Source organism: Lycium ferocissimum, chromosome 7 (assembly GCF_029784015.1).
Source record: "Lycium ferocissimum isolate CSIRO_LF1 chromosome 7, AGI_CSIRO_Lferr_CH_V1, whole genome shotgun sequence".
Classification (NCBI taxonomy): Eukaryota; Viridiplantae; Streptophyta; class Magnoliopsida; order Solanales; family Solanaceae; genus Lycium; species Lycium ferocissimum.
This window is the reverse complement of record NC_081348.1, coordinates 7,234,968-7,262,263: the sequence shown is the minus strand read 5'-3', so window position 1 is coordinate 7,262,263 and position 27,296 is coordinate 7,234,968. Positions and strand designations below refer to the sequence as shown.

The 27,296-nt window shown below is 34.5% G+C and overlaps 1 protein-coding gene across 1 annotated transcript; it reads left to right on the top strand.

Moving 5' to 3' along the window:
- Positions 1 to 21,878: 21,878 nt before the first annotated feature.
- Positions 21,879 to 26,126, top strand: LOC132063222 (pheophytinase, chloroplastic-like). The gene is made up of 6 exons (XM_059455682.1): positions 21,879 to 22,186; positions 23,072 to 23,789; positions 24,623 to 24,849; positions 25,170 to 25,361; positions 25,459 to 25,615; positions 25,834 to 26,126. The coding sequence occupies exons 2-6, from the start codon at positions 23,100 to 23,102 to the stop codon at positions 26,068 to 26,070; spliced, it is 1,503 nt and encodes a 500-aa protein (XP_059311665.1). The 5' UTR covers positions 21,879 to 22,186; positions 23,072 to 23,099; the 3' UTR covers positions 26,071 to 26,126.
- The last annotated feature ends 1,170 nt before the right edge of the window (positions 26,127 to 27,296 follow it).

Genomic DNA, 27,296 nt, shown 5'->3' with positions numbered 1-27,296 from the left:
TAGAAGATTATTGAATTATTTCAAAAGCTCGAATTATGAAAACAAATGTAGATAATCATTCAGATATGTAGGCTCACTATTCCAGGAGAATGGTAGGTTAGATAAAAATACATAGAATTGAAATAGAATAATTGATATTGTGAAGTGCTAAAAGAGTATTATATACTATAGAGATAGTTGCCAAAGTAAAAAAGCAAGTTCTATGGAACGATTAATTGTGAGATCATTTATGTCATATTAGAGTTAGCATGGAGCCTCTCAGATTCAACACTCCAAATGAGTACGGTTGAAATGTGAATGGTAAGGTAAATCTTTAAGATGCCATGTATGCAGTATGTAAGTGTAACATTTACGATAATTAAATATGTTAGAGAGGTAAAGGCGAAACCAAAAGTTACATAGAGGGAATTGTCTAAAAAAAAACGTCTAATCTTTAAAAATTATGTGGACTTAGTGAAGAGCACAACAAAATAGAAGCTTAAGATATATAGTGTGATATTAAGTATTAACTAGTCGTGATTAACACTTAAATCATTTTAGATATGGTGTGGAATAAGAACTAATGTGTTTCTTTTTGTTTAGAGATTCGTATTAACAATAAATTGTAAAGAACTTGTAATTTGTCTTAAAGATAGATTACAAATTATAAGTGAAATTGGTCGATACAGAAGACACATATATTTAACCAATCCTAATTAGTTTGCAATTGGTGTATAATTACTGATATTGCATGTATAATTTGCATATTAAAAATTAGGCTTTTTCTTGTACCGGGAGAGAGTGATTTGCCCTGAGGAAATGACACATAATGCCCTTGAAAATAGTTGTTCTTCAACATTTTGTCCCCGCTTGCTTTATTGGCATGCAAGCGTCAAGGCCAAAAGTTGTTAAATTTGAAGTCTTAACTATGAGATAAGCAAGATCAAAAGCTCCAAACCGTTCACCTCCAAAGCTATTCTTATAAGTCACGCAAAGATGTGACATGAGTTGTGGGTGAGTTTCGAAAATGGTGAGAAAGAAACGTGAGCACCGATTCTCTAGGTTGTAGCCTAGTTCATGAAAGACAAAAGAAAAAGAACAAAAATACAAAGCTGACATGTTTTAAAGAACTATTTATACAATTAAATTATTTATAAATAATTAAATTTTAAATAAATTAGTACTTTTTATCAAAAATTAAAGTATATAATGCTAAAAATTTGCAACACTTTAACTCCTACTTTTTTCACATGGAAGGTGGACAATGGGCTCCGTTTTTTTTTTGCCCTTTTCATATCCAATGCGGCAAATCCTTGTGCTGAGCCCACGCCATCTTTCTTCTTGGGGCCCACTTTTGAGTATCTTGGGCGTGTTCCTCACGCGCCCCACATGAACGTGGAATCTTCAACGCTTTGAAAACCTTTTCTGTCTCACACTAACTTTGCTGTCGGATCAAATGCCAATATGTTGTTGTTCTACTTTTTCTTAAAAGAAATATATATTATTAATATTATATGTTCAATTTATGTGAACCTTTTTTATATACGAAGTTCAAACTTTATAACTCTAACCTTAAATTTTAGCATAAACTTTTTAAGTTTATAAAAATAAAATTTATATATTTCGAAACTACATTAGAAGTACTATAAGTCATGATAATTTATAATTCAAATAATTTAAAAAAAATGTAAAGAAAACGTGGAACCACCTAGTAAACTCCCCAAATAATAAAGGGTTCACATAAATTGAAACAGAGAGAGTAATATTTAATACTCCTCTATAAGTAATGACTTGTTTCATTTTTCAGTTCCAAATTATATGAACTTTGGTCAGCATTGTTCTAAGCTTTAGTTCTATACATTTTTTAAATATTGTAAACGGGAGTCCTTTCATTTCGTAGAATGTATCGCTCTATGTGAACAATTATTCATGCGTATGTGGTATAAAGGGGTAAAATAAAAGGGTCTTGATATCAGAATATAAAAATAGCTATAAAGGAGTAGTCATTTACCATGTATTTTGCTTTAATTTAACCGTTATTGAAGTTATTTGATGCTATTAGCTGGTTTTCCGTGGCAACCAATACAATTACAAAGGGAACTTTTGGAACTATTCTTAGACCCTTTTTACCTTTTCATCAGTTTCACATAGATCAAACTTATCCATTTTTACCGTATAGCAATTAGTAATTGTATATGGTCTAATTGTATCCATCGTCTTTTATATGTAGTAACGGCGTGTGCTATCTATTTTGCAGCTCCGTAATTGAAAAATAGGCAATGACATGAAGTATCAAATTTCACAAATAAAATTTCATGATTTTTCTCTTTTTTAAAACCATTTTCTTATGTGGCAACAGTTGTACTTGATCGGTTACCAGCAAATAGCCAAAAAAAATATGGCGTCAACATCTTGTCCAATTTAATAGCCGAAACCGAAAGGAGAGGAAAAATGTAACCGATCTATGATATCAGTCCAAAATTAGATATAAGAGACAATAATAAACAGGTGTTAATGATCATGAATATTTGTTTCTTTTGGAGAATATTATGCATCAGCTTTTTAGTTGTATTGAAGTATTTTTTATATTTTTGTGCATTTTGAACTTCATTCAACAAGAAAATATGACCACGCTGCAGTTATTAATTATAAGAATATTTGAAGAAAAACTTCAGAAAATAAAGTCACAACCAAGAAAAGATTATTAATACTTGTGGGAAATCAATTAGGATATGGTGATTGATGCCACTTACAAAGACAACAAATTCAAATACATTAATCAAAGTTGTTTTTCAAACACTGAGATGCACAAATGGTAGAAGTATAATTGGTATGTTTTATGATTGCACGGACAAAGTTACTAGTTACAGTCAAACCTCTCTATAACTGTCATTCGTTATAACAACATTTCACTGTAATAGCCTGATTTTCTCCGAAACAGATTTTTCATGTTATATTTTACTTCTCTATAACAGCATTCTACCTATAACAGCAATGGAATTCATTAAGCGGTACAGTCTTTGTAAAATTATCTATCTACAGCCATACTCAAATATTATGAGATAGAAGAGTCAATTACCCCTATTAAACTCTTAGACAGGAACCGACGCTATATGTATATTTCCATTTTTACCCTCAGAAAAATCTCAATTTGTCTCTTTAAATAGCTGCTTGAATCAGATTTGGAGATATTTAAGTAATATTATTGCTTGATTAAACAAACAAACAAAAAAAAGGAACGCTATTGGATTCCCTTTTGCTGAAAATTTGGAAAAAAATCTTCGTCAATTCAAGTATTATATTATCATTAAGAGACTGAAATTTATGAAACAACCTCCAATTGTAGAATTCTTATGTCAAACTTGAAATATGAAATTTTTAATTAATTTTAAATGCATATGTTCCTTATATTTTTGTTTTTTTTTTTATCGATACGATATAACTAGTATAGATTTATGAGTAATTTATTAGGCTTTTCAATTTTTAATTAGCTTTCAATTTTAATTAAGGGAAGAGGGTCAAAAATATCCATCTACTTTGTTTTAATGGCTAAACATACCCTTCAAACTAATTTTGGGTCATTTATGCCCATGCCGTTATGAAAGTTAACAAATTACCCTTCATTTCATGAAAATTCCCAAATTGATTCAAATAACCCAATTTCATAAAAAATAACTCATTCTCCTATTTTACCTACCCCGACCCACGTCCTAAAATAACTCATTCATCCTTCTCTCTCATATTTTCTCCTACAACTCTCAAACCGTCGATTCCATCAATTATAACCAGAAGGAAGATTAAGAAGTGATTTTTGAAACCAGAAAACATTTTAAATTTCATCTTTGTCAAACATTTAGAATTTATAAACCTGCTATTTATTATTTGAATTGAAATTATGTTCAAGCTCTTCCCTTAGAAAGGAAAGCAAAGAAAGACGGAAACAATTGACAATCATTTTGAAAACAACCAGTACATACCTTTAAATGGATAGTACTGCAGAGCAACCAACTAAGCAAATAAATATAGCACCAACTTATCACTAACCTATAACCTGAAGTAATGGCTAAAAGAGTTGACCCATTACCTAAATAATTTCAACATAATTAGGACTCCTAGATGACTTAACCGAAACATAAAAATTATAGCTCCTAAAACATGACACTAGCTTTTGAATCAGTCAACGGCTAAAGAGAAAGTAAGTCTCCATCGACGGGCTTGATAGTCAGAGGAGAAAATATGAGAGAGAATGAAGAATGGGTTATTTTAGGAGGTGGGTCGGTGCGGGTAAAATAGGAGAATGAGTTATTTTTTATGAAATTGGGTTATTTGAATAAATTTGGGGATTTCCGTCAAATTATATTTGTTAACTTTCATAATGGCAGGGGCATAAATGACCCAAAATTAGTTCAGATGATATTTTTAGCCATTAAAATAAAGTAAAGGGATATTTTTGACCCTTTTCCCTTTAATTAATATATGAAAATCAATTGAAATTTTAAAATTAACAAGTATTTGATTTCACTTATAAAAAGTACGGGAAAATAATTTTTTGTGCACTTTTGTTTATAACAGCTAAATGAGATCTAAAAACATGAAATGCTGGTATGCATATATAACATCACCTCTCTATAGCAGCTATGAAATTTTCAGACAAACGCTGCCATTACAGAGAGGTTTGACATTAGATATAAGAGGACAAAAATAAACGGATGTTAATGATCATGAATATTTGTTTATTTTGGAGCATATCATGCATCAGCAGATTTGGTGAAACAGTCCCAAATGTTCTGTTTAGGAATTAGGATAATTTGCTTAATTAGCTCTTGCAATCAATAAGGGAATGCATATATTAGTGATTGGTCCATCTATAATGATGAAGGGAATAAATGGTGCGAATTTATATAACTACAAAAGGGCCCCGTTTTGCGCGACAAATAGTTGATCACACACGATACTTACATTATAATTTAAATATTCAAAAATTATATTGGAAATACAGACCAGTTATATGTTATATATAGAGAATTTTTTTTTATCAGATTTCCCCGAAGGGACTAGTTATATATATAAAAGAAATTTTCTTTTTACACCTTTTTTTTCACACCTTTGTTCCTCAATGTATCTTTTACTTGGTTAAAAAAATTTACTTATTGAGTAAGTTCTATCAGGTAAAAGGTACATATTTTACGTGATAAAAGCAAGAATATTATGTTGGTAAAATAAGATATTTATTGGGTAAACAAAAATATTACTGGCTTGCATGCATAGATTTAAAAAATAAAGGAACACTAGCAATATTTTGTAAATTGGATAACCATTTGGAAAGTCAAAAATTTAATGAGTGTCGTGGCATCTGACAAAGGAAAGTTGATTTCGTGTTGAATGACTTTCGGTTAAGTTTGATGATTTTAATGTTACAACGTCATTTTCATAGGTTGGATGATTGATGATTAATTAATTCATTTAATGAAGAAGAGTTAAAAGTAAGGTAAGATTTATAGTCGACAGATCTATTTTAAGAGGAATTTAAGGGTAAGTTAAACCCCAAAAAAGAAGAAAAATGAACAAAAAACAAGAATTTTAGTAAACCTTGAAGTAAATGAGTTTGGTAATAACATGTCTATGTTTATTGTTTAGACATTGATTTTGGCCCCCTTAACAACAAGGCAACGACGAGAGAGGATTTTTCGTGGAGCATTTGATTCTGACTTTGAAACAAGAACAATTTCGTTGATCATCGTAAGAACATTAAATTATTACAATGAAAATGTACCTCAAATAAACAAAGGCATATGTAGGTTCTATCTTCCTCTTTTTTTTTCTTTTTCGGATAAGGCTTGTGTTTTTGACATTTTACATGCACATTATATTATTTAATTTAGTATTTATTACCTCCCACCAACACATGTATGTATTTCTTTTACAATTATTTTTTGTAGTAAGTTGCTAGTATAGTATTGTCAGTACTATTTTGAAGAAGCGAAAATAGGATCAATTTAATGTGCTAACCCTCTATTCTGAAATACTCCTAGGAAATAACCCATGTGGGAAAAAAAATCAATTCAACTTTATTATGGTGTAATTGTGAGCTGCAAGTGCTGTAAAGTGAAAAGCTCAAACATGAAGGTCCAAAAGTCATAATTGATTGCTTGCTAAAGAGAAAAATGAAACTTCCTTTTATGCATCGGAGCATCTTAGAATGAGAATCATGAAATAATTGAAGTGGAAAAGCAAGGGAATTATGTATGACAATACCTAAGTCTCGTTGTAGCTATGATTGTGTTGAAGGGAGGAGCAAAGTACCAAAGCCATGAGTAAAACTATCTACATGCATGAGACAATAAGGTAAATAGTAATCTTTTTTTTTTTAGGTAAATAGTAATCACTTGTATAATTATGACCCTTTATGAAAACATTTCCCCGCTTATTATTATACTAGATTTTTTTAAACTCCAGAATCTTTGAAAATGCTTAGCATGGGACCTTTGAGTTGGTTAGCATCCTCGTTAAAGTTGGAAGCAAACTACTAATTCTAATTCCAAACATAAATGTCTAAAATTTATACTGCATTGAAACATGTCAAATTTTTGATATTTTGTTTGAAATTTGACTGCCAGTTTTTTTTTTTTTTTTTTTGTTAAATTTCTAATATTTAGAAGTGAGCAAGCGGGTGTACGAGCACTGCTATATGCAGTTGTACAATTTAAACTGCATTAAAACATGTCAAATTTTAGATATTTTGTTTGAAATTTGACTGCCAGTTCTTTTTTTTTTTTTTTGTGTGTTAAATTTCTAATGTTTAGAAGTGAACAAGGGGGTGTACGAACACTGCTATATGCAGTTGTACAAAATGTAACAAGAGTTGTACTTTTTTAGATAATTTGGTAATATGAGTTTCCTTCAAAGAATATTGTTTTAATTGCAACACGTGTATAACAGCTTTTTTCCTTCATTTATCTTCTCTCACGAAGTTCTCGACTCTTCAAAGAAAGGACTGACGAGTTTTGCTGTTTGTCGGAGCTTTTCCCTTCTCTATCCCGCGACTCTAATTCTCTAAATTGGTATGTTCTTGGTTGTGCGCTTAATGTTACTTCATCTGCCTTCTTTTGGTTTATTTATCGGTAACCACTCTTATTTTGGAAATTTCCTATAATTACACATAATTTAGGGGAACATTCCCCGTCAGAGGCTAAGACTGAGCATAAGTCAGCCGAACATTGTTTTAATTACAAGCTGAAATTTTCCTAACAAATTTCCAGAATGTCTGCCTAGACTGCTTCATTGGCATACATAGGAGAAACTGTTAAAAAGTGAGTCATATTCAAAAATTTGCCCTTTGCTTCTTCCTTTGCTAAGAGATATGCCACCCTATTCTGCTCTCGAAAGGAGTGTACTATTGCTGGATTCTCCAATTTCTGAATTAGCCACCTGCATTCGTCAACTATAGGATTATAAATAATGTCTCCATTAGTGAGCAAAGAAATAACCGCAGTTGAGCCAGTATTGACTTGAAGGGGGATAAGATTTTGGTTCTGAGCTATTCTTATCCCTTTATGGAGGCACGCAATTCAGCATGATTATTGGTGGTGCAAGTGGTGCTTCTTATGAAACCCAAAATCCAGTCTCTCATGTTATTTCCGATCACTCTACTCAATCTTCTCTTCCCAGTATTACCAGGACTGATCCATCAGTGTTAAGCTTGTAGCACCCCCTATCAGGGGGTTCCCATTTGATATAAATGTTGATGGTGATTTTTTCCTGCCTCAAGATTCCTTTCCCTACGATGAAAAAGGACTCCACAGCTTTAGCAATGGTATTCTCAATGCTGACATTATCTTTCCTGCTGTTGAAGAAATTACCATTCCTAGTAAGCCATGCCAGAAAGAGCATGGAAGGATAGGGTTCCAATTAATGACACTATTGAAGGGTTTATTCTTGATAGAGTTTCAAATGTCAGGCCAGTTAACGGGGTGATGTTAGTAGTGATAGTAAACATTAAAGGACAGGTGGATTGTTGCAAGAGCATGTTCGAAAAACTTTGTACATATGGGCATTGGAAGAAGATATGGTCAATGTCCTCCTCAGGGGTATTATAGTAAAAACAAATATGGTTTTCACTTGCTAGTTCCAAACTTCATATTCGTATATCTGAAGTTTGCAACTTCATACGCAGATTTTAACTTCAATTTCATAGGTCCAAAATTATAATTATGAACAGTTAAATATTAAATGTTTTATAATTTTGATGTATGCCTTAAATAGTAGTTCTTCAATCAACTATTTGTGCGCTTCCTATAATAGGGAATTGGGTCTTATTCACTCCATTGAGGATGGATCGAGTAGGGCTTTTATACCAAGATGTGTCTAGGACTCTTCTAGCAAAGCCATGAGGGCCATTTGCACTTTTGTCCCTATTTTGTGTTGGTCATTAATATTTGCCTCTCAAGATAAATAATTTTTTTGCGCAGACACAATTTTATATTTTCGCATCATTATATCTCATAAGTTGTGTCCCGCACCCTTAAAGAACTTATGCCTACTAAGCAGAAGTTCAATTTTGAAGGAAAAAATTGAAGACCAGTCCATATGAAGGACAAATATTAAAGACCCGTCCATTTGAAGGGCAAACTGTAAAATTTCTTCAAGGGAAAAGGACATGGTGTGGCCACCAGCAAAATGAAAGTCACAAAAAGACCCCATTTTAAGTAAATGACCCGAAATAGCTCCTAAGCCCAAAATAAAGATAAGCCCTAGACAAAATCTAGTTTCTCACTTTCTCCTATGATTCATCTGCCTCTCACTTTCTCCTCTCTGTTTCTATGGCTGATGACGGAGCGTACCGGTAAGACGACGCCAACAAAAAAAAGATACGAAGGGAAGAAGATTAAGGAGGTGCTCTGTTTTATGGTTCATTTTTAGAGCTTTCATGGCTGCTTTGAGGTGTTTTTGGCTGGTTTTAATGGTGGTAGAGAATCGTTGTTTCATGGCGTTCGATGGTGACTATAGAGGTCACATGGTTTTAGTGGCTGTCTGATGGAGGAGAAAATAGGGGAAGAAGAGAAATCTAAAGGCCTAATATTGGCCCATGGGAAAAACTGAATAGAGCTATCCAATCAAATCTGGAATTTGAGAAGATGCTAGACAACCGCAAAGTTTCCTCTAAAACTCAGATTGTTGTATATATCCAATGTTGACTTTTGGATAAACGGACTTTTTTTGAAAATTGGTTGATTCCGACATGTCCGGATGGTCATTTGTGACTTGCGGGTAAGTTCGGTTCGTTTCCCAATACATTAGAGTGCATTTTCGGACTTTGGTTAGAAAGTTGGTTTTGGGGTATTAGGGGTTGTCTTGGTCAACGAGACCCCCGTTGGGGAATCTGAGGCCACAGGTGAGTTCGTAGCGCGTTTTTATGTGTGTTTGAACATTTGTTTTGTATCTGTGGGGCCTCGGGTGATAGTCGAATTTTGGGTTGAGAATGGTCAAAAACAATACGTTTCTGGTGATTGGTGTCCGCCGCAGCGGCACCAGTACCGCAGCAGCCGTATCGCCGTGGCGATGGCCCTGCCGCTATAGCGGTTTAGTGTAATGTGAGGTGATTGTCGTAACGGTCATGTCACAGCGACAGCGATTCCGCCATAGCGGACTGCAGACCGCTGTAGCGGTCGACGAGGACTTAAATTTCTTAAATCCTTTTTAAAACCCCTATCACTCCTCATTCATTACTCTCGATTCTCGAGCAATTTTGAGAGAAAAATAAGAGAAAATTTTTCATTGGGGTAAGTTCATCTAACCCTATTCATCATTTATGATTCATAATCCACCTTAGAAACTCCCCAATTCATGCTAGAGTCTTCCAATAACATAAGGATTAAAGAGGATTTTTGGGGTTTCTTTCTTGAATGAACTTTTGATTATCAAACCTTGATTTGTTGATGGAATAAGCTTATATTAGTATGAAATTGATGGGTAATAGCTATATAAACATGAATCCTTCATTATTAGTAACCAATTTATGAATTTGAGAGTTAGGGTTCATACCCAAAATTGGGGGTTTCACTTTAAATACAAATTTAGCATAATATTGAGTTATTTTAGGAATTGATTAGTGGATTTTGATCACTTAGACTTGAATTGCATGTTTCACTATCGTATTTCCCGTTTTGCCCTTGTGGGCCCGTTTTCCCAAATTCCATAGGCTTAAGTTGACCAAATTAAAAGCCTAGCAATATGGGTATTGTTCTTCATGATTTTTAATCTAGATTACGTTATAAATAGACATTGAGTATTTGGAGGCATTAAGGAAGGGCAAGGTACTCGTGTGATTTGTTTGGGATTCCTATTCGGCACTCCAGGTAGGTTATGGCTTACCTTTTTTGTTAGAATCCAGTTAGCGACTCGTATGCAGTACTAGGGAATTGTTGGAGACATCATGTGAACCTTCGCGTATGAAGTTTGGGATGGAATTCTAAGGTAGGTACTGTTGTGTGACTTGTGTGTTCGGGCTCGTGGCCTGTAGAATCCCTAGGTTTATGCTTGGCTTTTCTTATGTGAATTGTGGTTTCTATGTATTATGGGAGACTGGTTGGAAGGAACAGATTCATGTGATACTTGTACTAGGATGGTTGTCCTTATATGAATTAACTGTAATCCATCTGTTAGTTATGATTTTCTCATTGCATGACATACTTTCTCATATCCATGATATATCTGTCTTGATCTTGATATTGGGAGATGGTGATGACGGAGGTAAGTATGATTCATGCGACATTACTATATTTGCGTAGCTATCTCTATGTTGTGTGATATGGAGTGGTTAGCAATGATATTGGATGGAGGAGTCCCCCATGGGTTATGACTGTCGAGAGGTGGACATCATCCCCGCGTGTACAGATTGCGTCGCGCATTCCACTTGCATACACATTATATGTTTTTATTGTCATTTGGATTGATATTGATCTTCGGTGATATTTGAGTTACTGGATGATTACTAGGTTATATTTGGATTCGTGAGATATTTGAGACATCGTTTAGTAATTGATTGTACTACTTGGACTTGTTGACTTGTATCTGTTTGTGAGCATGATTATCTTTCCATTTCCTTGTTTGCATGCGTAATCTAACGATTGTCGGCCTATGATGCTTACTCGATCGTGTTTTGTATCGATGCTACCTTGTTGTACTCTTTTTATGAGTGCGAGTACACTGATGAAGAGCTTCCACCCTCGTAGGATCGATCCCGAGGCCTGATTCACTAGCATCTAGGGTGAGCACTTGGAAGATCTGCAGCCCGGATGGCTACTCTTTCATTACTTGTCTTATTTCTATCCTTGAGACAGTATTTATCTATGCCTCTATGTATTCAGACTTCATCTATGTAGTAGCTCTTGTACGACTTAGACCAGATTCATTTAGGCATGTATTATTCCGCACTTATAATTACTTTTATGTCAAATTTATTTATATTATAGTTGGGAGTTGATTTCATTTATTTGTTTGGGTGTTGGTTAGGGGCGGGTTCGCCTACCGAGGTAAGAAAATGGTAGGTGTCCGCACGTTTCCCGAGTTGGGGCGTGACATGATACATATACAACAATGATACAGTTTTATATATATATATATACTGGAATTAGCTGAAAATTGGCTAGAAAATGTACCTATTTTAAAAAGGATAAAATTGACTTCTAAGATTTTTGGGCCACCGGGCGTCACCATTTGTGTCCTTATCCCTTGCTTCAAGCCATGAACCAATGTAGGCGAGTCCCTTTGGGCTTGGCCCAGAGTTTGCAATTGCCCATTGGTCAACGATCCAACATAGGCAACTATAATTGGCTTTTGATGGAAATAGGATCCATATTTAGATTCCCTTTTGAATATCCTAGATAGTTTTCAATGGATAAAATCGGGCAACATTGATTTAAACTATGCTCATATGCTCCCTAGTTTCAATAAGTTTACCCACAGAACTCCGTTTTATTCATAATCAAGCACTAATGTGGGTACCACAATTCACAACTAAGCAAAACATCCTCACATATTAGTCACTAAAGTGGGTACCACATATGTCTATTTTGCTAGGACATATGGTACGGTTTAACCAAAATACTACTTTGCGGAAGAACCAAACCATTAAGCAGGCCTAGGGAAGTATCAATCAAATTATTATCAATTGAGCTGCTCTTTTTATACATAAAAATTAATTAGTCCTAGTACTATTGTTAGGTGCTGTTCTTAATATAATATAGGCTAAAGGGAATAGAGAAATCAGCTCAAGTTTTGTCCCTGGCCCATGTCAAACATCTTAACCTTGTTGGGCAATTTGCACGATCGGCCTTATTCGGGGTGATCTTTAATTTTTGGCCCTCAAATTCTTTGGTCTTTAATTTTTGTCTTTCGCCTAAATACCCTGAGGTTCTGGGTCCGAATTTCTGTTCAGTAAAAAAAAAATCGCAAGGCAGAGGTTCGTAAGAAATTAAGCCTATTTGCGCAAAAGTTAGGCCTATTCCAGCTGAGTAAAAAAAGAATTTGTCTTGCAAAATTTCACAAGGCAAACTTTTGCCTTAAGGCAGAATCTTCGTGAAACCTTGCCCTACGAAATTATTTTTTTGTTTACTGAGCGAGGATTCGAATCCAAAATCTCAAGATATTTTCGATCACTTTTTTAAGAGATGGCCAAAAATTAAAGACCAACGCCTTTGAAGGACAATCCGTGCAGAAACCACACCTTGTTACCAAAATGGACCCAAATGGGGTAGGTTCAGTCTAGACTTGAATTCTGTTCGGCGCAATAATTAGGCCCAACTTTGCTCAAGGCTAGATTCATAAAGACATCATGTACTTGATCTGCCTTAAAATTAGGTATAATTAGTGGGTTATTCGCACAAATGTCCCTATTTCCAGGTGGGCTTTAGCTTTTGGCCATCAAACTTGTGGGCTTTAATTTTTGTCCTCCAGCATTTTGGCATGACATAAATTAAATTTCGGCGCATGGTTACTGTTTAGGTTTTGCATGTGTATCATAACATTCCACAAGTTATGTCGGATAAGACAAAACTTTCAACATTCAACATAATCAGACATAAGGTAGATTTCGTTCGGTATAGTTAGCGTTTAGCATTGGCATATGTATCGCCACATCCACACAAGTTATGCCAGAAAAGGCAAAACTTTCAACACTCAATATAATCTGAAAACTACTACACAACTTATGCCGCATAACTTAATTCTTACGGAACTTGTGCCGAGCGATGCAAAAGTTCAATTTCCGAAGATAAAAATGTTACAAAAGTTATGCTGAGGAAAGCATATCTGGATATTTTTATTAAATAAGCAGCGGGGACAAAAATTAAAGACCAGCGTGTTTAAAGGGAATCCGTGAAATAAAGTGATAATTAGTAGGAACTTGTGATGCTTAGTAATCATGAATAGGTGAATTACACAATAGGCACTACTTTTCAAAATTGACCATTTTTACGAAATTTGACTAGTGATCTGAACTACGAAAGTAACCCGTACTATCTGATCTTAAAATCTGAACTAATTTAAATTACAGTTTAATTTGAAATTGTCACGACCCAACCCCGTAGGCCGTGACTAGTGCCCGAGCTGGACACTCGTATGCGTACCTGTTAGTTATAATCAACCCGAAACTAATCATAATATGGAAACTTGTAACAACAAAACGTCGTCTCAGAACTGTCACATATATATATATATATCAAGGTAATCTGTCTCCTGAGGAGTCACAACCAATCAAAAGATAGCATAGTACACGAGCCGACAAGACTGTCATAACGTATGGGAACGTCCCAACTATATATACGCAAGTCGACAAGGCTGCCACTACATACAACATCCCAAAATATATATATAAACACAAGCCGACAAGGCTGTCACTACGTACGGGAACATCCCAACATAAGTCATATCAACACAGCTAAACAACATCTATATACAACCCACGCATATGTCTATACGAACGTTCCGCAGAGTATCAACAATGACATGATGACAGGTGGCCCCGTCGTACCCCCCGGATAAACATATATATACATCACAAGATCCGTACCAAAAGTCTAGGCTCCGGAACAATAAAGCACTCCAAGACAAGTAGAAGTCCTAAGTCAAGGATCACCAAAGCGAGTATCCGTACTGCCATGGGGCATAAACGTGCCCCCGAAGAAAAGGGGTCAAGATGATATGTAGCGAGTATATAAAGCATGAAATACAATAAGGAAGATCATAATCGAAGTAGATTCCAGAGACAAGTATGAATATCAAGGAATCCGTACTCGTGCCTTATGAAATAAAATCATGCATAGCTATATATATACCATATCCGATACCCATTATGGACTCTATGAATAAGTCGTATACATGTATACCATACCCGGCCCATCAGCGGGACTCGGTATCATCATATCATCATATCATCGTATCATCATATCATCATATCATCATATCATATCATCATATCATCATATCATCATATCATATATATATATATATATATATATATATATATATATATATATATATCGTACCCGGCCTTAGCCGAGGACTAGGTGAACAATGGGTGAAACGTGCACGAATACATACCTCCCGGACACGGTGAAAGATGTAATAACGATGCGCACGAGCAGAGTAGTGAGCAACCATATGCAAACTAAGTCATCATCTGAGACTCAATAGAATCAGTAGAATGAACTAACATCTGAGTATCAAGGCGATAGTCATGTCAAGTACTCCTTGAATGTCACTATGAACTATATCAAATAGAGCCTCAAGAATCATAGACATGTATCAAGATAATACGAAACATCTTATGGAAGTCAAGGACATTAGTCACTGTAGAGCCTTTAAGAATAGGAACTTTTACATACCAACTACTATCCAACGTATAGAAGACTCGAGGAGCAATAGCTCAATTACCTTAATAGTTCTAACATCAAGAAGTGAATAAGAATCATGAATCACACTCGGAACTTATGAATGGAATTACCCCAAAGCTCATATCGTACATCACTTACATCTAAGACATGCCAAAAGAAAGAAGGGATAGCTTTACATACCTTTAACGCTTATCCGTGACACAATACGTATATCTTTGCCCGAAGCGTCTCAACCTATATTAAGATGTTAAGAACTATGGTTAAGCTACGGGAAGGTTCAAAACGTATTCCAACATTAGTAGTTTATTTCTATAAGATTAGGCGGCATTTCTCCTATATTGTTCATTTCCCTTTCATTCAAGCTAACTATGAAACGACCAAGTTAACATCAACAACCACACGTTCAAGTACTATATCAAGACTAGCCAAAACAAGATTCGAGAATGTCCTAAGAGACACCCTCGCACAACGTACCAAATCAACCCACATATTACGACATTCCATAATCTTTAACACAACGACTACGACATATTCAAGTTACTCTTAATAATCTATAGCCACAACACTTCATCGAGTGACCTTATAATAGTCCAACAATTACAACAACACGATACATAGCCTTAACTACTCTTAGTCCTTCAATTCAACAAGAACAATAACACAACCAGATCGTTCTCAATACAATACAATTATAACTTTAACTATCAAATTCTTTCACTTTCATCATATAGTCCATGACAACAACAACGACAACATTAATCGAAATTAATCTATCATTTTTTTTATTAGAACAGCCCCAACACGGCCCAACGGAACCTTAACATTAACATATACAATTTCTTCACTTTTAACACATAATCCATAACTATAATAACAACAACAACAACAATCAACCCAATCTAATTTAAACAACTTCAATTCTGTCCATTCCAACACCAATACTAATTATGCAATTTTCTTACTTCCAATTCCACTTAATACAACTTAATCTCTCCATTACAACATCATTAACTTCAATTTCATAACAAAAGAAGAAGTCTTACCTTAATTTAATTAGGGCAGATCTTCCAATAACTTGCACAACTTGCCCACTTCATCTTCTTCAACTTTAACTTCTGATCTTATTGCTCCCTCAAACACTTAGAACACCTCGAGATTAATTTTTTATCAAGAACGTGAATTCAATCTTGATAGCACGGCCACGTGAGCTTGGCAGCCATGGTTGTTCATGCTTCCTTCTTCAATCCAAGGTGAAATTAGTGATTTAATGGTGTTGAAAAGAGGGGCTGGCCGTGACTTGCGAGTCGCCATGGCTTTCGTCGAGAACTTCTCTCTTCTTGGTGAAGAGGGAGAGCTTCTCTCTCCTAAATTCAACTTATGGAATATGAATAATGAATAGCTTGGTCATCAATTACATTTATATATGCTGTCCATATGGTTGACATGTGTCCAGCCCTTGACATGTGTCCCATTAGCATCCATGAGCCAATCAAATTCAGCCACATTTTGTGGGACCCACTTAGTGGTCTAATTAAGCTAATTAATCATAATTAATCACTAATCCCTACTTAATAATCTAATCATGGTTAATTAATCCCTAATCTCCACTAAATATTTCTATACCAATTAAAATTTATAAGCAATTCGTGTACTAATTAAAATCGGAGATTAAAAGTCTCTATCTCATATCCCAAAATAGTCTTGTCCTTAAACTTATCGCGATTAACTTAAAATATCCCAATGTACAAAAATACGGGATATAACAGAAATAATGGCCAGCTTCTAGATACAAGACCACAAAAGTGGCCACCTGGTGTAAATATGTGATAATGGGGATCATATCTTAGCCCAAACCTACTTTAGTTAGGGACCCAGATTGGCGAATCAGAGAGGAATAAAGCCCCGGGAAAAGGACGCAGGTCATTCGCACAAATGCCCTATTTAGTGGCGGTCTTTAATTTTTGTCCCTCAAATTGTTGGTCTTTAATTTTTGTCTTTCGACACTTTAAGTGGCTAAAAATACCCCTGAGATTCTGAATTCGAATCAAAGCAGAGTATTAAAAAAAGTTCACAAGGCAAAATTTCATAGCAATTATGCCTATTTGGGCAAAAGTTAGGCCTTAACCTCTGTAGAAACCCGACGCGCAGTAAAAAACAATTCGTAAGGCAGGGTTTCATAGCGAACTATGCATATTCGAGGTAAAATTATGCCTTAAGGGATAGCTCTGTAGAAATTAAGTTATCCTACAAAACTATGTCTTAAGGCATAAGTTTCTATATAGAAATTATGCCTTGATAGAAGTTATGCCTAAGTCATAATGTTTGTCTCTGCTGGAGTTCGAACCCGAATATCTGATTTTATAGACCAGCGAATAAGGGTACGTTGGCCCACAAATTTTCATTAAATGAGAAGTAGGGGCAAAAATTAAAGACCACCGATTTGAGGGCCAAAAATCAAAGACCAATCCATATGAAGGACATTCCGCTCAATTTTTTTGAAAGGACACTACGTCGGCGCATTTGCACTTTTGTTCCTATTTTGTGCTGGTCTTTAAATTTTTCCCTTCAAATGGGCTGATCTTTAATTTTTGTCCTTCAAAATCGAATTTATGCCTATAAGGACATAAATTACGCATCATAATATCCACAAGTTTGCCTGCGCACTTAAAGAACTTATACCCTATAGGCATAAGTTCAATTTGAAAGCCAAAAATTAAAGACCAGCCCATTTGAAGGGAAAAAATTAAAGACTAGACCATTTAAATGACAAACCGTGCATACTTCACTACCTGGCCATCAGAAATTTAGTGGTCTATGTTTGAGCTTAATGCGGCGAATTGGCCTTTCCGCCCAAACTATTGACAAGCGCTAGCCCAATCACTATAAGAGATTAGACTTTTTTGTGACGACTAAAGTCGCTACAAAGGATAAAAAAAAAGTCTCCACAAAAGGTCGTTAATGTACAGCTGTTGCCAGGGGCGGATTTATGTTGGTCCGAGGGGTGTCACGTGACACTGCTTCGTCGAATTTTTTTTACTAAATATACATATATAAAAAATAAATGGAACGAAAGTAAAAGGTCAAAACAATAATGTGACATTGCTTCAGCAAAAAGGCCTGCGTTGGTCTGTTGGTAAAGAGCTCCATTTTGAAGGCAAGGTCGCGGTTTCAAACCACCTGGCCTTATTTTTTTTTTTGCTTATACTATAATTTAAATTCTAAATCAATAAAACAACTAAAATATAAATGGAACAAAACAGGAGTGGGTCCTAAAACCAGTAAAATAACTTAGCCGTTACCTACTCTAATTCTGTACCAAATTGGTCAAGTAACTTAAAAGCTAAAACCCTAAAAAGAACTCATAAGTCATAACCTTAAAAATTCTTTTATCAATTAGAGTATAATTGATGGCTACCGACCTTTCTAATTAGAATATAAGTTCTTCTCGTTCTTTATCCTGATTGGCACATCAGGTTAGCACTTTCTTCACCATAATATTTTATTAAGTGCTTGCAATTTTTTCATGACAATAATTTATTTTCTTTCTAATTTCTACAATGAAATTATTTAGTGTTCATTATATTGATATTTAAATTTACGTATGTTTTATTGTTTCTTTATCTATGTTTTATTAATATGATTTGAGTTGTCTTTTTATAATATGATATCATTATAGTGATTTATTCAGTTGTTCACTCTTTTACATAGTGACACTGCTTATAAAAAATCCTGCGTACGCCACTGCTGTTGTTAAAGGTTTTTTGTGACGACTTCAGGGGGTCACCATAAGAACTACACATTTCGTGGCGACTAAGCTTGCCACAAAAAGGAAGCTTATATGCGGCGAAAAAAATTCATATTGAGCCTTCAAAAGTATCCTAAAACATGTGTGATATGTGTACAATTAGTAAGTATATGTTGATTGAGCCTTCAAGAAATATCCCGAAACACGTATAATATGTGTATAATATATTTATAATTAGTAAGCATAAAGTTGATTATACAATTATTAAACACAAATTATACAACAATGTTACATTTTCTAAACACATACTGTAGGGATACATATTCTATACAACATTGATATAATTTCTATACATATGATACATTTTCTATACAAGAATGATACAGTTTATATACATATGCTGAAATTAGTTAAAAAATACTAAAATAAAAATATTTTAGAAAGGCTAAAAAATATTTTTTCTGCTTCTTGTGCCATCAATAGCTTGGGACGGATGGCCATTTGTTTCTTTTTCCCTCCGGTACAACCGTATGAACCCAGTAATAGGAATAGCCAAGTCCAAGCCCACGAATCTATTACCACGTGCCTACTTATGGCTAAGTCAATAGCTTTGGGTTGCAATTCGGTTTCAATTTTTTGCGCGGATTCCCTTCATACGAACTGGTCTTTAATTTTTGACCCTATTTCTCATTTAATAAAAACTTGAGGGTTAAAATATTCTTATTCGTTGGTCTACGAAATTAGAAATTCTGGGTTCAGTCCCCAGCAGAGTAAAAAGAAAAAAATCGCAAGGTAAAATTTCATAGAAGCTATGCCTTGTCGGACAAAATTACATAGAAATTATGTCTTGTATGCATAGTTCTGTAGAAATGGTTTGCAAGGCAATTTTTTTTAGAAACTATGCCTTGTCCGGCACAGTTCTGTAGAAATGAAGTTCTCCGGTATAATTTGTGTAGTAACTTATTCGCTCGGCATAGGTTTATAGAAGTTTTGCCTTGTTTGGCATAAATTCTGGCTTGTATGGCATAAATTCTGTAGAAATGAAGTTATGCCGGATAATTTAATTTCTACATCACTATGCCGGACAAGACATAATTTCTATGTAACATTGCCCGACAAGTTATAGTTTTTATGAAACTCTGTCTTGCGAAATTAGGTCATAAATCCAAATTTCATTTTTATTTTTTCGATGTCAGGAATATTTTCGACCACCTTTTTGTTGCTTAAAGTGCCGAAGGCCAAAAAATTAAAGACGACCAATTTGCGGGAAAATTAAATACCACCCCAGCGTAGGTGCGAACTGCCCATTCTGTTTTATGGCTTAATTTACACTGGGCTCCTAAATGCTCGACTTACTACCATAACTTTATCTTCAAGGACATGCTAACATTTTGCCATTCCAGATATCCACAACATAATTTAGTGGATTCCAAATATTATTCATTTTAAATGAAATTTGTGAAATTGGAGTTGGAGATTGAGTTATGTTTGATTATACTTTTTGTAAAGAATATTTGGATTAATGGTCATATTTGAATGTACTTAAATACAACTTCAAAAGTGAAAACTGAGTTGAAAAACAGGTTATAAGTTGTTTTCCAACATTTAAAATATAACTTCAAGTTGAATTTGGAATTTTCATGGTCAAACATTGATTTTTAATTAAAGTGAAAAATTATTCTGGAAAAGTGAATATCTATAGTATTTTTATGGCCAAGGGGTCCTTAGTCGCCCCTTTTTTCTCAAAAGATTGTTCCGCTTAATAATTAGATTTAATTTTAGTTTCCTAATTAATGCCTTAACTAAATTTTTTACTTGTTAATCAAAATCGAGAGGTAATAAGCACTTACATGAGTTTTAAGGGATGCTTTACACCTTCTCGGAATGATTGAACCTTCTTATTTCAAAATTAAGTCATGTAAATGTTAGGAGTCTTTATTTCCAGATTATTTCTCGATTTTCAAAATAAAAGTAACATAGATATTTCAATACACCTAGATAAAAGTTAACTGATGACTCCAAATAAATAGTAGTGCCTCGAGCAATTACGAAAACGGAATATCTCAAACCCTTCACTTTATGCATTTACAAAAAAGACGCGACATGTACGTAATGAGCTATTTTGCATATTGCTAACCTCTACTAGCATCAATATAGCGTAATTCCCCTAACTTTAACTTTCTCAATTTACCTTCAAGAAATTTTTCTCCTTAATATTTTAAACATCTTTTCAAGACTTTTTCCTTTCAAGGTTTTATTATTCATAACGTGTTCTTGACTCAAACACCAAGTTGTGCATACTTTGTACATATTCCTTTTTCTTTTCTTTTTTCTTTTCTCACAACTCCTCATTTTCTGCTATACGACCAAAACGTTCATTAAAGCACAGAATTCCAGGATGAGGGATTAGAAAGTTGAAGATATAAAGCAAAGTTTCTGCTTGTAACGTTAGTATAATAACTAATAACGTCCAATACACAAAAAGAGTGAGGATGATAAACAAAAGTATGCTAAAAATAGCTCAAAATATGGGTAAAGAAAAATATCGGTGCAAAATAAGATGCATGAAATAAACGAGGTGCTTTAGATATTTTTATGGTCCCTCTAAATAATTTTACTAACACGACAAATTTGAATTCTGCCGTGTAGTTTCTCTCATTCTTCACAGAGCTTATTCCTCACTTTTGCCTTTGAATTCTCCACTTTGACGTGTCACCTACCTACCTACCACAATTATCAGTTTATCACGCCTTGGTCGACTATTCGAATTATCGTTAATTATGTTTTTCTGTTTAAAATTCATCTTATTCATATTTTATACAAAATAAAAATGAATATACTATTTTTCTTTACAATTTGGCATCAAAACCTCTGACATTATCAAAATACTATTAAAAAATAGAACTTAAAGTAAACGTACCAATCCAACTAAAAAACTATATCTAAAAAGTAATGGCTAAATATAAATCATTTTTGTTCATTATATCTAAAGCCAATAAAATTTGAAAACCGACCACGTGGTGGCCCTGTTAGGCTTTGGCAACACCAATTCGTTACGTGTACTCTTTGTCTTTTCCTTTTTCTTCCGTTCCCACCTTCCTTCAAATACAAATTTTAGCATACATCTCTAAAATTTGCATTATTAATATAATTTTTGCATAACTAATTATAATATTTAGTTTCTGATAGAAACAACAATAATAGAGAAACAGTGTTTATTTTCTATAGTTTGGAATTGAAGTTTAACTCTGTTATATATTTTACATTAACATTATTACAAAATTTTATGTCATGACAAATTTTGTATTATAATCATCTATAGCAAGTGTGTGAACTTATTGGTGCTTACAGTTTTGTTAAATATTCTCATTTATATTAATTAATTTTCTTGGTTTCTAAATAGATCCCACGTTTTTAAGCAATCTTTTGTCTGGACTCTGGAGCGTTGTAGAAATATAACAAACATTCTGCAACTGAATTTAAAATGAAAAAAAAAAAAGGAACTCTCTCCATATTCTCTCCTAGATTCTTGGAGATTTTGCTGATAATTATCTTGCAAAGCTGATTAAAGGCAATAATATTTAATTCTCTCTTCCTTGTTTCAAACAAAAGTAAGTTCTGTTTATATGTTCCTTTTAATGGTTAGTACTACAATATTTGATAAATTGGAGATTTAAGTAATGAATTTTGGTGTAATAATAAGATTGGTATTTTAATTCTTGGGTGTTTAAGTTCAGTAAGTTGGCTTTTAAGCTTTCTTTGTTTTTACCAAAAGGAATTGTGAAACTTTGGTTTTTTTGGGTTATTAATTTTTTGGTTTACTATGATATCTTATGTTGGGTGTTTGAGTTCAAGAGTTGTGTGTTGAAGAATATCCAAGTAAGCTGAAGAAGGTTATTCCAGTCAATACTTACTGAGTGAATTTGTATAAGAAGAGAATTAAGCAATATTTGCTTAGCTTTTTGGTTTCCAAGATCAGGCTGGTCTGCCCTTTCATTGGTGGATCCAGGATTTGAAGTTTATGGTTCGGGATTCTAGTTACTTAGTTCTAAATTAATAATTGTACATATTAAATGGATTTCTTAATACAAATAGAAGTTCTGAACCAAAGTTATTGGGTTAGGCCGCATCCATTTCCTCTATTGTACATCCGCTCCTGACCCCCTTGTAACCAGATGGATGAATCCAAGCTTTTATTTGGGTGATATTATAGTTAAAAATGCGTTTTAATCAAGAAAAGAGGAGGTTGAATTGTTTTAGTTTAGAAGAATTTGTTCTTAGTTGATTTATCCTGAAGCCGGACTAATTGAGCTCTATGAAGTGATAATTAGATGTGTAGAAGTACATCACTGACATTCTATGGTCCTGTTTCTTGAGTAGATTCCATCACTATCTTGCATCTTTTGGATTATTCTTTGATAATAAATGCTTAATTTCAATACATTCTCGATTTCAGGTATTCAATTCAGAAAGCTGCCTCCAGGATGGAAATTTCTTCTCTCTATTCGACACCATATTATTGCATTTTAAATGTTAGACGGAATCTGATTGGCAAATGTCTAAAAGAAAGAAGGTTGTGTTATGGTTTAGATGTTTATAGCATAAAGAAAAACAGGAACCGGAGATTTTGCACTATCGCTGCTCTAAAGAGGTACGACAGTTTAGACTCAAGTGTCTTGAGCGAAAGCTATTACTCAGATATGGTAGATGGGAAAGTCAGTAACCAAGATGTGACTGGTAGACGTAAATCAGTACCAAAGGTTATGATTCCTAGTTTACCTGGTGAAACTAAAAGTGATTCTGTTGCTGCGGTCGATAGCTGCTTGTGGGAATGGAAGCCAAAACTGAATGTTCATTATGAGAAATCTGGATGTCAAAATGTTAACTCCGCACCGATACTATTTCTTCCTGGTTTTGGTGTTGGTTCCTTTCACTATGAAAAACAGCTAAAGGATCTTGGTCGTGATCACAGATTATGGGCATTAGATTTTCTTGGACAGGGGAAGTCATTACCTAGTGAGGATCCAACTTTGCAGTCCAAACGACGAGATGAATCAGAAGGTGATGGAGACAATGTTCTCTGGGGTTTTGGAGATGAAGCAGAACCTTGGGCAAAAGAACTTGTCTATTCTGTTGATCTATGGAGGGAACAAGTACGCTATTTCATTGAAGAGGTACACTTTGTATCTTTGTCCTCGTGTTTTTTCTCAAAGTGGTTGATCTGCAGATTAAGCATTGTCATTGATGTATTGCTAGCTTTTTAATTGCATGTTCTTTTTTCGGATATACTTCGGTTCATAACAAATGGTAATCAATGTACCTATTATTCTTCAAGATGAAACTGTAAATATTGATAGAACGCTAGTGAGCACGTCACAGATGCATTCGTTGACAGTGTGCTATATTATGGAAGGCAACTGTTCCTTGGCGCTACTTGTTTATTTGTTTTTTTTGTTCTCCTTCTTTGACTAATGTATGGCTATAACTTCACTTAATTAATGGTTATATCATCTCAGACTCAAAGAGTTTGTATCGTCTTTCTAGGTTCTAGGTTGTGGTATAACACAGATTGATTCCCTATAAACTGGTATGTTGGGTCGCTGCCTGGGCCTTATACCTGTTATTTGTGGTGTTTGTTCAAGTTGGCTATACCTAGTTCTGATCAACTTAATCAATGATGATACTGTGCAAGTCAAAGCTTGGAAATTTGTACTGGACAATACTTTGCTATTTGTTTTCTATTCTTTGGAAGATACTTTGTACTGAACTTCATGTGCAATGTTTCTCTGATGTTCTTTTCCCTATTCTTACACCATTTTGTGTTTATACCCAAATAGATATTTGGGAAAGCTCCGTATTATTTGACTAAACAGTTATGTAATGATTGTGGTACAACGGGCTTTTCGAGAAGCTTCCAAATTATTGATTGGTTAAATTTGAGGGATTGCTTTAGAATAATATTGATCATAAGGAACAAATTGTAACCTTGTATCCTTTGATGATGCAGGTTATTAAAGAACCAGTCTACATCGTGGGAAATTCTCTTGGTGGATATGTTGCCCTCTACTTTGCAGCATACTACCCTCAATTGGTGAAAGGTGTAACCTTGCTGAATGCGACGCCTTTTTGGGGATTTCTTCCTAATCCTGTTAGATCTCCAAGATTATCTAGATTGTTTCCATGGGCTGGGACTTTTCCTCTTCCCACCAATATCAGAAAACTCACAGAACTTGTGTAAGTGCTACGACTTGCTCTTTCACTTATGTAGTTTCCTAAGCCTATATAAACTTACACACTGAAGAAGATAGGAAGAGGATCTTCTTCTTGCCATTAATACACTTTATATTGATTAGCGTTTTGACCGGGATCTTTTCACCAAACCAAATGATCTGTCAACATTTTGCAACTCACGCTGAAAACAAATGCATCGTTCTTGGATGATTTGACGTTCTTTCATCATAGTCTTAGAGGAATATTATGGCTTGTTTCCATGTTTTTGGTTTTGGCTGGTACCCAAATCTTATCCCTCTATACACTTCATTATGCTTTTCTAGATGGCAGAAAATTAGTGCTCCTGAGAGTATCGCAGAGGTGCTTAAACAAGTTTATGCTGATCACACCACAAAAGTAGATAAAGTTTTCTCGAGTATTCTTGAGGTAACAGAACACCCTGCAGCAGCTGCATCCCTTGCCTCAATAATGTTCGCTCCTAGGGGACAACTAAGTTTTAAAGAGGCACTGACTGGGTAAGTAAAGCAAGTATTACATAACCGCTGCATTTTGTTTGCATATGGTTTCTTTTTACTGTAACGAAGCTAAAATCTTCCATCTTGCTATTTTTAGGTGTCGAATGAACAATGTACCTGTCTGTCTCATATATGGGAAAGAAGACCCTTGGGTGATGCCTATTTGGGGTTTACAAGTGAAACGTCAATTCCCTGAAGCTCCATATTATCAGATTAGTCCAGCTGGTCACTGCCCCCATGATGAAGTCCCAGAGGTAGGCCGTCTTACTTGGCTATACATTCGATCTTGGCTGTCAACGTGCTTTCTCATTGTTATCATCTCGTCATAAAATTTCCTTCAAAGCTTGTTATGTAGTAATATCAGTTGCTATCTTTATTTTCGGATTGTCCTCGTAGTTAGTCTTTGATGCATAAGATCACGTTCGTTCTGGGCCCACATTGACTCTAAATCTCAACCCACTTACATGCGCAGATTGTGAATTTTTTGCTGCGCGGATGGATCAGAAATATTGAATCCCATAGTTCGGTTGCATTGCCGCTGCTTGATAGTCCAGAAAGCGTTGAATATGACGTTGTCAAAGACTTGGAATTTGTTCGCCAAGGAAAGAAAAAATCAGTAAAAGTGCAATTATACGGGTCAATCTCTCAATGGGAGAGGCTTCGCATGTTCCTAAAATCTCGATTTCAGTATGGAGTTTACTCTCCATAATTGCACATAACTTTTTTCATTTTTTTTGTGCGCGTAAGATCCACATATTGTGCGATGGTTCCCCACGGATGCCAAGCTGAATGTTCGCGTGTTAATATAACAATTCAGCAATGTATAAATTATAATATAGGTCAGCATATATAATTTTTTTTTTTTATCATCCGTTGATTAAATCTCGCTTGTCATTGACTAAAATGTCAATACCATGAACAATCATTGTTTGTTAAAAAAGGAGTTCTTTTCATTTTGCACCCTTAATGTGTGCGCTCATTTTAATTTGCACCTATCCTTTTGTTTTCCAGAGTTTGTTCCCTAACCTATTCCTTTTATTGCAAAATTATAAAGAAGCTCATTCTATTGGGGTCAAAATAGGAATTATGCAATACTTAAAGAAAAGAGGAATTAGAAGGGAGGAGGATGAGTTGGGAACGAAGCCTATCATACCTTCTTTTGTAAGGTAAAACATCAAATTCGACATCACATATTGATGTACGAGACACTGCACCAAATAGGGTATGTTTTCTATCAGATTCAAGGACAACTCATTCATCGACTTTGCTGAATTATTTCATTCAATGAGTCATTACAACATACTTTTGGTAAAGACATTCAAAGCCATTGATAATGACAAGAGAGCATTAATAATGCCAAAACTACGATGGCCTAACAATTACCACTTATTTTTAATTACCAAAATTTGAAAGTTGAGTTCATTACCACAATTTTGAGGTAGTCAATACACCCACGTCTTTGGAGTCAACTAGCGCACCATTTTCAACTAACTGACACATCCCAAGACCTAATCCAGTTGCAGCAATATAGAAAGAAAGTTCACCGAGTCTTATCTTCGGAGCCAAAATTGTTCTCGTTTCACTTTATATGACAACGCTTGATCGAAAATAAAGTTAAAAATATTAAAGTGATTGTACATTGCACAAGTAATAGCGAAAGAAAATATTGAATCACTGTATTTTAAATGTGATAAAGAAAATGTCACATCAAACCTTAACATTTAAATAGTTTCCTGAGAAGTTCAAGAAATTCATATCCAAACATTAATAACATTCCAATATAGAGCGTGTATATAAATTATGGTTGAAGGAGCATTTGATTTGCATATCATATTAGTAGTTTAAAAATGAAAAAAGTACACTAATTGCTAAAGTCCATTTGATCAAAGAAAATCAAATGCTCAACTAAATTTTTGCGACTCGTAGATGAGATAA